The sequence below is a fragment of the Leptonotus elevatus genome, chromosome 1 (genome assembly GCF_054856555.1).
Source record: "Leptonotus elevatus isolate MCC_2025b chromosome 1, RoL_Lele_1.0, whole genome shotgun sequence".
Taxonomy (NCBI): domain Eukaryota; kingdom Metazoa; phylum Chordata; class Actinopteri; order Syngnathiformes; family Syngnathidae; genus Leptonotus; species Leptonotus elevatus.
The window spans coordinates 40,826,509-40,839,441 of record NC_141239.1 but is presented as its reverse complement, the minus strand read 5'-3'; the positions used below and the strand labels follow the sequence as shown (position 1 = coordinate 40,839,441).

The 12,933-nt window shown below is 42.0% G+C and overlaps 1 protein-coding gene across 5 annotated transcripts in view; it reads left to right on the top strand.

The window, feature by feature from the left end:
• The window catches only part of septin9a (septin 9a), a 68,637-nt gene extending 56,909 nt beyond the window's left edge, over window positions 1-11,728 (top strand). For all 5 annotated transcript variants that reach the window (XM_086058149.1, XM_086058185.1, XM_086058158.1 and 2 more), the window contains 9 exons: window positions 4,715-4,906; window positions 6,073-6,201; window positions 6,332-6,413; window positions 6,806-6,943; window positions 9,008-9,125; window positions 9,232-9,327; window positions 9,418-9,514; window positions 10,605-10,656; window positions 10,737-11,728. In XM_086058149.1, the coding sequence (XP_085914275.1) occupies window positions 4,715-4,906; window positions 6,073-6,201; window positions 6,332-6,413; window positions 6,806-6,943; window positions 9,008-9,125; window positions 9,232-9,327; window positions 9,418-9,514; window positions 10,605-10,656; window positions 10,737-10,878 (1,046 nt within the window). In that variant the 3' untranslated portion in view covers window positions 10,879-11,728. The remainder of the gene's footprint in view (window positions 1-4,714; window positions 4,907-6,072; window positions 6,202-6,331; window positions 6,414-6,805; window positions 6,944-9,007; window positions 9,126-9,231; window positions 9,328-9,417; window positions 9,515-10,604; window positions 10,657-10,736) is intronic.
• The last annotated feature ends 1,205 nt before the right edge of the window (window positions 11,729-12,933 follow it).

Here is a 12,933-nt window from a genome sequence, read left to right as displayed (position 1 = left end):
TAATGGTTTTGATTATGCTTTGAGCAGTTGAACAATCATCTGGAGTGAGTATGTGGCTACAAAAAAATATATCAATGTGTATGTAGTCAAGAAGATCTTTTTAAGTTATATCTGGTAAAAAAATAATAATAATAATAAATTGTAAGAAGATTTTCTGAGGTTAAGATTTTATGCTGCGTTAAATGCATACAGGCAGGTCGAGTGAGTGTACTGTAACGGTTAAAATAGTTAATTGAATAATAGAGCCTACTGGGTAATACTCATTCACCGTCTTTATTACATCCATTTATGTGTATATGTTCCTGTAGTGTGTGTGTGTGTGTGGGGGGGGGGGGGGGTCTGCTGTCATCCCTGTTTGACCTGGCATGAACCAACAGTCCAGATAACATCCACCAGATGGTACACCACCAGGAGCAGACCGTTCTCATGTGCAGCTCAAATGCCTTTTAACATTTATGGGGTCCTGCTCCAACTGGCTGTCTTCCTCCAGACACCTGGCTTAAATGTTAATTCTCTCATTTCATTTTCTTCGGTTTGTTGTTTGTTTCTTTGTTATAATAGTTGCAGCCCTCTAAGTTTTAAGTGCAGTAAAGTTGTTGTCAATAATGAATCTGATTGATTGTGGGGATTATTTTTCATTGGTTGTATCGATATGCACACGTCACATCATATAAAAAAAGTCTTGGAAGTCAAATGTTGCACAATATGTCCTGGTTTTCACTGAACAGCTGTAATAGCGATCTAGGATGCTGTTGCATTGATACTGTATTGTGAGATGAAAATATGATGCGCTCACTGTTATATTTATACTATCAGTTGCTTGCTTGCTTGCTAAGAGAAAAGGTTTTTGTTTTTAAGCTTATACTGTATTTGGACACCGTTCACCATTGTGCACAGCCCCTTTCATGTGTGAGGTCTTTTTTGTGCTTTGTCATCATGTCTTTTGTTGTATCACAAAGTCATCAAAGCTCAAAATTGCGGGAGAAGAGTTTAAATGGGGCTCTACGTTTTCTGACAGTTTGATCCTAAATGTATATGCAATCAGAATACACCGTATGGCTGCAGGGAGGGAAGCCTTCTGTTGCCGAATCATTCCGATTCAAGAGGAAAAAGGCTGAGCTTGAAAGACGGGAGTAGAGGGAGAGGAATGCAGGAGGTGTGGTGCGCAGAGGTGGAGGGCAATAAGTCACATTGAATTGCTGACTGACTTCTGGAACAGGATGGGGAAGTGGCATTGAAGGCCATGAAAAGCTGCTTCTATAGGTGGGACTGACACACGGACATGCAAAGGAGCACGTTGTAAAAGTAAGACTCTTGAATTAGCCTCCACTTTCCACAGCAGTGTTATTCTACCGCCAATTCCTTGTAGTCATCAATGTGGTTCCATGTTTTAAGTGCACTGACCCTCCTGGTGCAGTTGTGTTGATGTAACTCCCTGAGTGATGCAGAACTGAGCGGATTAAGACAAACTGGCTCCTTGCACTGTCAGAGGGGAGACGGTCCGGAGACGGGCTGGGAGTAGGATTTGTGCTTCACTGGAATCCAATAGCTGATAAATCCTTCGCTCATGTTGTCTACGGGCCAGCTCAGTGCGATAAGGAGGAAAGGCTGATACTATGCTAGAGTGCATGTGTCTCAGGTTTCTTGGCTTAAGCAGTTTGCTTTTCACTTTCACATCAAGTGACTAGGGGTGTAAATTGCTAGTACCTGGCGATTCGATTTGTAACACGATTCATAGATGTCGATTCGATTAGATACAGATTAATCCCGATACAAATCTATAAATTAATGATTGCCGATTTTCTTTAAACTCAAATTTAGAAAATACATATCAGTAAACTTGTACATGTACGCTGTAAGATTTATATGAAAATGTATTTATTTATCTGAAAATTCAGGCTTATAAGTGAGCCACTGCATTTAACAAACGGGTTGCAGTCTTTTTCATGTTTGAACAGCACTGAAATAAAATATAAAGGCTTAATGTTCCATTAATATAACATTCTTCCATGCTTAACTCTTTGACTGCCAGACGTTTTCAGAAAAGGGATGCCGCCAGTGCCAGCCGATTTAAGCATTTTGACTGATTTTCAAGGTCCACAGAAAATGTTCTGTTTGGACTATGGAAACACACGTACTACCAAATGAAAGATTGGACTTTCATCTTTCATCAGAAAAAAAGAGTTTGTTTCTACCTTATTCCGTTCTTTAGTAATCAACAATAGAAAATGGTTAGTTTGACCCAATTTCGCCTGTGTTGGACCAAAATACGGAGAAATCAAGCTTTTAGTGAAACGATATTATTTCATGCATTCTAGTGAATTTGACACTTCTTTTTGTCCATGAATGATGCCACAAACACCTAAATAGTGCTTTACTTCTATAAAACACTACCACCAAGAATGAAAAAGTGTTTTTTGATAGCAAAATACATTTATTTACATTCAACAGTGTAACAATTTGACAACAATTTGGCAAACTATTTACAAATGTGTGCAACTGTGGTGCTATTTACAAATATGTGGATGTTTCAACGACAGTTTTTCTTTTTGTAACACTCTCCTGCGTGCAAAGAGACGTAACAGCATTTGCACAACAGATTGCCTCTTCGCGTGTGCCACTTTCTTGCAGGCCGTTTTTTTCCGGGGAATAGCAAGTATATACTGCAGTGTGTCATCAAGTCTAATATCAGGATCATGCTACGGTTACGTTACGGTGGTGTTACGTCTCGCTTCCCCGTGTCCTTCAGTTGCTATACCGGGTTGGTAGGAGATGTTCTGATCCATTTTATCCACTCCATTCATGGTGGCATCGTAGTCCAGAAACAGTGTCTTCTCCGTGATCAGACTGTACCCGCTCCTCCGATGAATATGCATTGGACTCGGGGTACTCTTCATTGTCCGATCGAATGTCCGCTTGTGCAGCTCCGCGTTTTCCGGCGTTAGCAGCGCTAGCCGGTGAGGCTTACTACGTGATCGTAAACACGTCCAGGCTTCCAACTTTGGCGTCAAACTCGCAGTCATCATCATCATCATCATCATCAATCTGCATTGGTCGATGCCAACTCTCCATCGCCCGATCGAATGTCCGCTTGTGCAGAAGTACCCGGCCGGCTATTGTGCGCGTTTTCCGGCCTTAGCAGCGCTAGCCGCGCTAGCCGCGCGTAGCCGGTGAGGCTTACTACGTGATCGTAAACACGTCCAGGCTTCCAACTTTGGCGTCAAACTCGCAGTCATCATCATCATCATCATCAATCTGCATTGGTCGATGCCAACTCTCCATCGCCCGATCGAATGTCCGCTTGTGCAGAAGTACCCGGCCGGCTATTGTGCGCGTTTTCCGGCCTTAGCAGCGCTAGCCGCGCGTAGCCGGTGAGGCTTACTACGTGATAGTAACAGGCCAAAGCTTCCAACTTTGGCGTAGAGCTCGTTGTCATCATCATCGTTGACATCAATGCGCTTTTTAGTATTGATTGATGCTTTCCGTCTTTGAAAAAAATGCTCAAGCGTGAGCTGCTTGTAACCGGTTGCTTGGTCTAGCCATTGTGGCTTGGATCAGCCATTGTCTCCTCAACACTCTAGCTCCGCCTCACGTCTTCTACTGACGCCCACGGTGGGCGGCCCATCCAACCTTGTGCAAAGAGAGTCATCGCTGCCCTCTAGGGGCCAAAACGAGTCTTTGACTAATCATATCTGCCTGATACTTTCAGCACAGCTGCCCAAGGCTTTCCTGCACCCGTTTTTGAAAAAAAAAAAAAAAACATAGGGGACGTCTTTTAACGTCCTCGGCGCCCTTCCCTAGGTTTATGCTAAACGTTTTATAACGTTTATGGCAGTCAAAGAGTTAATGTGTGAATCCTAACCCTAAGTAAGTCGTTTTGTTGAATATTTCCATAAAAAAATTGTTTAAAAATCGATTCAGCGGCATATTGAATCGATTCGAGAATTGCGTGCTGTAACATCGCGATCTATTGCCGAATCGATTTTTTTCTAACACCCCTACAAGTGACAGTAACGAGTATGAGGCTGTTGTCTGTATCAAGTATTCTATAGACTATGAAATCAATGCCATTGTGAGGACTTAGTGAACATCAGTCATTGGTGTGCGGTATGATGTCCGGTGTTTTTTTTCCCCATGTCAGTTTTGGTCTGAAATATATTTTTAAACAGAAGCCCATATACTAAAATAGTTAGCTGATTAGCTGATAAATATCATAACAAACTGCATCATAGTGTGTAAGTGTTTTCTAGTGTGCGTGTGTAGTGTGTAGACCCCTTGCTTACCTGATAACAGCCATCTTTTAGACAGACGGCTACGTAACAGTCTCAAACAGTTAAACTAATGGTTATGCAGTTTTATTGTTATTTTCACGAGTGTCATCATAGCTAGTGATTATATTTAATGTTTTATGCAGGTTGGCTGATTACTAGGTTCCTTTTTTGCTGGATCATGTTCAGTATCCAAGTGCAGACCTGCATGCGGAATGGAAATCGAACATCTTCCAAATGGTCTCCATAAAACTCGACTGATCTTGGTCCCGGCTTCTATTTACTCATCCTTGCTTATTTTAATCCACTGATGTGAAATGAAAGTTTATTTGATCCGAAATTCTTGTCTTTTTGTTGTTGTTGAACTGTCTGCAACATACTGCCATATCTCCTCTGCACAAATATTTATTCTGAACACTTTGCTATCTTTTCATTTGTCTACTTAGTGCCAGAAGTGATTTCTAGCTACACCAGCAGTGCCATGACCGACACGGTGGTGCCGGATCCCATGGTGTCGTACAGTGACAGACCCACAGGCCCGGTGGTGGACTTCAGTTATGTCGGCATCGATGCCATCCTGGAGCAGATGCGGAGGAAGGCCATGAAGCAAGGTTTTGAGCTCAACATCATGGTTGTGGGTAAGAGAGAGAGAGAAATTCTGTTGCTCAGAAATTGCACATAGAAGCCTTCAGAAATGCCGATGCGTGACACAAAGATAAACATACCTGTACAGGTGGTGGTTTTAAGTGTAATAATAATTACGTGCTGTTAGCATGGGACGCCTCTAAATTCCAAATTGCAGGGCATTCAACTTTGAAAGTTCCACTCTATGCTGTTCATTTCTGCGTGTCTAAATACTTTTTTTTCTAATTAAAGAGAATGCACATTGTGGAGTTTGTCACTTTTTTACTTGTGATTGCCACCTAAAGTGTAACTCTTTGTCAAGCTAGTGCATGGTGCGCGTGTGAGTATGTGCGCTCGAATAAGCTTTCCGTGTTTTTTTTTTCAGTTTTCATGGAGTCTGAATTGGAGTTTGGGCTGTGCTCGAAGCCGGCCTCTTGGGTTTTTTTTTTTCCTCAGTTTCCATCCCAATTGTGTCATATGCTAACACTAAATGTCCACAAGATGAGATTGACCTCACTGCACAAACACTCCACACAAGCTGATAGGCACAGTACTCATCTGGCCATGGGTGGAGCATGCATGATATAGAAGAAGTTTTAACATTTTAAACTCCACAATGCACCACATTAAAACCTCTATACTTATAGACTCATACTTGACTTAAATGCTAAGATGATTCCCAATCTTAACATAATGATAACACTTGGTTCTCTCTTTGAGAGCCTTGTAATCGACTAGATCGTCGTAGAATTGGAGTACATAGAATTTGTCCATTTGAGTCTGATCCTGCTATTCAGCCATGTTAGTTTTCTCTCTAATCAAGGGCTGCCAGAAAATGGTGCTGCCACAATTAACTGTAGTCAGCATCCAGACATGTAGGGCTTGCTGTAGTTCCTCATTCACATTATTACTGTGATCATGTCGTAATCACATGCATGCACCTTCACTGCACTTTGAATTTCCTTCTGTCTGAAGTTTATTATACAAACATCATACAACATTGCTCACTTCTCACTAATTGCAGAAGGGGAATACCCACATTTTTCCTGTGGGTGCCAGACTTTTTTTCATTTTTTTTTCCATCTAAAGTGGGATTCTTGACTAGGTTAATTGTACAGTATTTATTTTTATCGACATTTCTCTTCTACTTCCCTTTGTATCTTTTTACATTCACTCACAGGCCAAAGTGGCCTGGGCAAGTCTACTCTGATGAACACGCTGTTCAAGTCGAAAGTTAGCCGCAAGTCTGTGATGGCCACTGCCCAGGAGAAGATCCCCAAGACAATTGAAATCAAATCTATCAGTCATGGTACAGTCCTCTACTGCATTTCTGCATGACACTGACCAAATCATTCCCCACTGTATTTTTAGCCACAATAAAGCCTTAAAGAATGTATGCGTGGCATTGGCTGACCTTGTGTGTGTTTGTTTGCGTGCAGACATCGAGGAGAAGGGAGTGAGAATGAAGCTGACGGTTATTGACACACCTGGCTTTGGAGATCAAATAAACAATGAGAACTGGTACATTTCCATTTTTTCTTACATTAACCTCGATTTGTTCACAAGTTAATCACTGCATTGTAAAACTACGAATGTTAAGGATAAAGATAGATGAACAGTGAGAGAAATGATTATTGATGTCGACTTTTTGTTGTGTAGTTCGCATCATAATTTTCCCCTTGTACCTTTCTGTGGTGTGGTGACATCACTCAAAAAATATCAATACAGCCAAACACATGGCAGTTCAGCTTCTGACACATTGTTATTGTAGGTTTATGTATTTGAAAAACAAATTCCACTGTAAAATACCTATTGAATTCATTACAATATCTATCTAAATGTCTTTGTTCCTTCCTGTGACTACATTCTCTGTCACCCCTCATCCTTCCTTCTGTGGCCCCTCCATTGACCAGCTGGCAGCCCATCATGAAATTTATTAACGACCAGTACGAGGCATATCTGCAGGAGGAGATAAACATTAACAGGAAGAAGAGGATCCCGGACTCCAGAGTCCACTGCTGCATATATTTCATCCCGCCTACTGGACACTGGTGAGGACATGTCCAAGCATAAACATGCTAATAGTGACGCATGTCACACTTGCTTTCACTTAAAAAAAAAAAAAAAAAACACACACAACACAGCTAATGCGCCTGGAGGCTTGCCTTGCTTGTCAGCATTTCCTATGCAAATAAGTGTGGAACATCCGTAGGCTTTCCGAGCGCACACACACATTTCCTCTCAACACTTAGCAACATATCCCAGAAGACAAACGTACAGAGGGAAGATGGGCCTGCCAGGCCCTCCAGCAGCAGCAGCTCAAAATCCCAACGGTTGTCTTTGCCGGATCCTTTGTAGGAAGACTCATTTGGTTATGATCCAACTGCGCGCACTCATTTGGTTAAGCCCCTCACTGTTTGGTGCTCGGGGGCTTGGTTTGCATTCAGAATAAATTAGGTGGTGATGCGCGCAGGGTTTTTCCTGGCTCAAATTTTTGGGTGGGAAATTTTAGTTACCAGCGATATCGATATTTGGTATCAATATCGGTGACTACTCAAGTGTTATCGAACTGACCATGCGCCATGTATTCTGCAAATGACTCCCTTTCATTTTTACAGGCAACATATAATAATTCCATGTTCCAATAATAATAATAGCTCCAATAAGAATATGACTATTATCATGTTAAAGCATTCATTCATTAAAACGGTTCTGCCATAACATTTCACGAGTATTCTAAATATGAATTTCCGTTGCATGATGTGGCGACGTCTTAAAGCACAGCCCATCAAATTCACAGAAGCTTTCACATGTAGATGAAAAATCGATTTGCAGGTATAAACCAACAACCCGAGGCGCCCGCCAGCCAGCCCACTTGTCAAAAATGCACAATATATATTCAGACGATAAACGTTTTGCATTTCCACCGTGGAGGAAATATTGCTGTCATGATTTTGCTTGCAAGCTCACCGCGAGTGCTCGTTCATTCTGAATGGAAAGCTCAAATGGAACACACCACAATCAGTCTCATTCATTTGTCCACAAAAGCCGCCATTCCCGAAGCTGGAGCCATGACCAGGGGTCTGGGGAGCAGAGGCTCCATGCTGCGGCTGGCTGGAGCGCTAGATGGACTGGCTGTGACCCGCAATTATTATTATTTTTACTACAATCATTAAAAATTAATCTACTGGTACCTATTAAATTGTAAATATAGTTCAGCATTGTTTATTGTATAAAGACTGTGTTTTATGACTTTGGCGATGGCTGGAGCGCGCCACCTCTGCCTCGCAACCAGGAAACGCGCATGTGCAACGGTTGCTCCGTGATCTGTTTCTCCTTTAAAAAAAGAAAAAAGAAAAAGCTATTTCTTCTTTGGTTGTTCCTTCAGGTCTTTCCGGTGCACTGCTGTTGATATAGCGCCTCCATAATGATTTGGTTAAAATACGTTGCTTGCCTAGCTCAATCAACACAACTGGAGCCCGTTGTTAAGCGATATCGCTCAGGCTGGAGGCAGCCGCCTCCGAAATTTTGAACACAGGACAAACCCTGGCGCAGTCTCATGTGTTTGTCAAGTAATTAGCTGTGTTGGTTTACTGCATGCGAGTTTTGTGAAATGTTTCAAACAGCTGCATGTTGTCAAATGTCACACCAGAAGATACTGTTGAACGTTGGCTTGGGTCTACTCGAGCGTGGAGTGAATGTGAATTCCAAACTCCCCCCCACCACGTGTTGGTGGGTGTGCGTGCGCACTGTCCGGTGTTGTCACATGAGCAGACCAGCAGCTGCTCAGTGTTGGCCTAATGGAAAGAGACAGGATGGACAAAAGAGACTAACTATCTGCGTGTCTCTCTGGGATGCGCACAGTCAATTTGCCACTTGAGTCTTTGCGATTGTGTGTCGTCACATGAGTGCAGCAGGCTTGTTGTGTTTACGCGGGCAGTCTGTTAAAGAGTTATTAGCCAGGCTGCTGCCATTAACTGCAGGAGCTCCTTAAACAGGTCACTATTCCTCCAAAGCGGCACGCATCATCAAATTAGGTCATGAATGTGTCTGACCCCTGGTGGAGCATCTGTGTACTGCACATTGACTTACTTTCGTTTCTCCTATCTGCCCAGTCTGCGGCCTCTTGATGTGGAGTTCATGAGGCGTCTCAGTAAGGTTGTCAACATAGTTCCAGTTATTGCCAAAGCGGATACACTCACCTTAGAGGAGAGGGATTTCTTTAAAAAGAAGGTAACACAACTCCTTATCTTGAATTCCACATCATCTATAAATTGTGCATTTTAATCCCTTGCCTTGAAAGCTTTTGAAATCGTAATGTGTTGTTCGACTCGAGCAGATCAGGGAAGAGCTGCGAGCCAATGGTATAGACATTTACCCCCAGAAAGAGTTTGACGAGGATGCAGAGGACAGAATGATCAATGAAAAGATCAGGGTGAGGATCTCAAGTTTTTTTTTTTTTCAGCAGCTCCACAAACTGCGTGTGAATGGCCATTTGTCATCTTGTGCTTTTGCATGTGTGCAGGAGATGATTCCATTTGCTGTTGTGGGCAGCGATCAGGAGTACCAGGTCAATGGCAGGAGGTTGCTGGGAAGGAAAACCAAGTGGGGAACCATTGAAGGTACAGATTCCTCTCCAGGCCTTTTCTCCTCCTCAAAAACAAAGCACAAATAAGTGTAGCACTGGAAATACATTTATTTATTGCAAGGGAGAAAGTCATTGTTAAAGTTGTTTAAATTACAAGGAAATGGGGAGAGTAACTTCATAATGTTACAAGGAAAAACTCAAACTTATGACTAATATGTTGTGAGTAGTTTGGAGTGAATTTACTACAGTAAAGTGAGGAAAAGGTCAAAGTTAAGAGAAGAAAGTTCTACAATTAGATTAAAGTTGGATAAAATACTTAAATTACAAGACGGTTGGCAGAATAACATAATGTTACAAGTATAGTAGTTATGAGAATGAAGTTGGTATATTGTGAGAGATACTGTTTTTACCCAAATTTACCAGAGTGAATTGTACTGTGAAGTTTTTTCGAATAAAAGTGGTGCGGTTGCAGAGACGAATAAAAGAATGCAATTGTGAGACGGGTGTCATGCGCTGTGCAGCTGACGCAGGCCTCATGAAACACAGGGAGTGCTGCTGTCAATGGTAATAATAGCTGCGCTAGTTAACAGTAATTTTCACTTGCATACTTGATTATATTATCGCTCCACACAGGAGGCAGTGTCCCTCCACCCAATGTCTCCTAAAGGAAGTTTCATTTCCTGCTATGTAGACACATGCAGCATGTGCAATTTGCCTTATCACCAGCAAAAGATGCCACAGAGATATAGTTGGCAACTCAAATGAAATGACAGCACTAGATTTATTGATTTTTTTTTTTTTTTAAAGGCATTTTATGCATGATTTAGCCCAAAATTATTCTTTTTTTTTTTTTTCTTTTTTTTTGAAGAAAAAAAAAAGAGCCCAAACTTATTCATATCCTGGCCAGATTTTTGTTTGGTGAATGAGTATTTTTCAGCTGAAAATGACACAAGAATGTGAGGAATTTGTAATTTTCTGTGTTGGCCGAATAGTCCTTTTGTAGTTGTGGGCAAATGGCTTTGTGATTGTAAATAACAGACTCTCCCAAAGGGGACAATTCGGGAAACATTCCTTTGTGACCTGTCAGTGTCACATTTAACCAACAATTTGTTTTTCTCCAATAGTGGAAAACATAGCCCACTGCGAGTTTGCCTATTTACGGGACCTCCTCATCAGGTGAGCAAACGTTCCGTGCTGTCATGTTTCCACGCATCCCTCACAGGGTGATGTCATCATGTGTGCGTGTACCTTTGCAGAACCCATATGCAAAACATTAAGGACATCACCAGCAGCATCCACTACGAAATGTACCGCGTGCGGCGCCTCAATGAGAACAACACGGCGGTGACTCACACCAACGGCGTGCCGGAACATCACCTTACCGCCCACGAGATATAGACGTCCCGTCTTCTTCAAAACTTTTGACGATTTTGAAACAAACGAGCCTGACGAGAGAGGCCGTCGTTTCCTTCCAGTGACGTTCACTCACTACGGCGGACGATAAGAGTGAAAAGAGGTTTTGATTTGCCCCGTCCCCAACAGTGGCTGCAGCTTTTAATTGTACCGACAATCCTCCTTATGGATTCACTCCAGGTGCCAAAAAGGAACTGACACGCAAAACTAATCCGCCGCCTTTTTAAATCTTGTCCACTTTTTACGCATTCTCCGGCACCTCCTGTGTGTGTGTGTGTGTTTGTATGTGTGTGTGTGTGTGTTGCAGGATCATCGTTCAGTGCACCAAAATGGTCGAGGACAAGGGTGGAAAATGGCGCATACGTCTGGATTACTCACTTAATGCCACAAGGTGTGTTTCTGCTTTGCTCACACGTACAGCGCGCGTCATGTTAAACATGGACATCGGGACCTTGGTGTATTTTTAACTCTGTCATAACTGCCATTGTTTTTATTCAAAGAAATATCTAATAAAAAGTGATTTAATATGAGTATGTATTTATGCATCATGTCAAATGTGAATATTGTTGGTCCATTTCTTCACATAATATACAAGGCCCACTCAATTGTGCCTTATTTATTGGAGATGCCACGTTGCCTGCATTTAAACACGTTCCCATTCTTTTTGATATCAAGTCCATTTGATCAAATCTAGAGCATCTATGCCAGTTTAATTCTTGCTTTATTCCACCCTGTTGCCATATTCTCATGTATTCTTTCTGTTCTTTTTTTTTTAACCTGTATTATTGATAAAATGTCCCTTATCTATTTTAAGAAATAAAGATTGTTGTTGTAATCATGTGCCTCGGTTTTTTTTGCAAACAATGCATACTATCCTATGTCCGACTCCTTAAAAGGCAGCTGTACTTCTTATCCACCCGTCTGTCTCTTTAGTCTGAAGCTTCTGCACACCAGGTGAGTTCATTTGTTTGCTGGCCTAATTGTCAAAGTGGAGTGTTTCAATTGGCATGTTATCAAGCACTTACTAGATTAGCCTTCCAAACCAATATGGCTGCCCGCAAGGTCAGTACTGCCCTGATGAACACTTATTACATGTTTGGGTCTCTTGTTCCCTCACAGGTGGCAGAAAGTCAATGCAGAGGCTGAGCAACATCAACAGCCGCAGGTAATTAAACACAGCAGGCGATATGATTGTGAGTCTCACCATATGATTACATTTACAAATGCCAAATGGAAACCACTTTTCTACAAGTGTCTGTGTACTGCCTGTGACCACTCAGGTGGTGGTATTTAAGTTGCAAACCAAAACATGGTTTCATCACAGCTAAAATAAATAAATAATCTGGTCTAGTGAAGAATAAAAGTCAATACCAAGTGGGTACAAGAAAAATTTTATAAAAATCAAGGAAGTCCTAATGTTACGAGGATAAAGTGTGATTATGTGCAAAGTCGGCAATTAGCTTGCAATATTACAATGGAAAAACGGAACTAAAAAGGGTCATCATTAAGCGAAACGTTTTAGGTTGCGACCATAAACATTTGTATATTTGCTGTGTCTTGGAAACAATTGTATATATGTCGCCAGTAGATGCTCGAATGCTCATACTGTAGTGTCTTTCCTGACACTTCCCTTTTGTTAGCAATTGCACCTTGCTTCTATGTGCCCATTGTGAGCGTGCCACCTATTAGCCAGCGTTTGTATCGTCGGTGCAAGTATTCAACATGCATGACTGAGGAGATAAATGTGGTGTGTGTGCGCACGCTCATCTTCATGCACGGAGGTTTTGGCCCTCATTTGTCTTCTCCTTGCACCATCTGCTCTGTCTCTCTCTGTGTGTGCGTCTCCCTCTCCTTTGCTGTCTGCAAATACTTCCAACTTCTTTCTCTTCGTGCCACAATTCCGCACCAATGTCATTTTACACTCGGCACTGTGCCAGCCTGCTCCGATGTGGGGGAGGGAAGGGGTGGAGTGCCGTATGCAATTTGTTCAACTTTATGCAAATTAGCCTTGCTATTAATTACAAGTCGGCAGCAAATTCA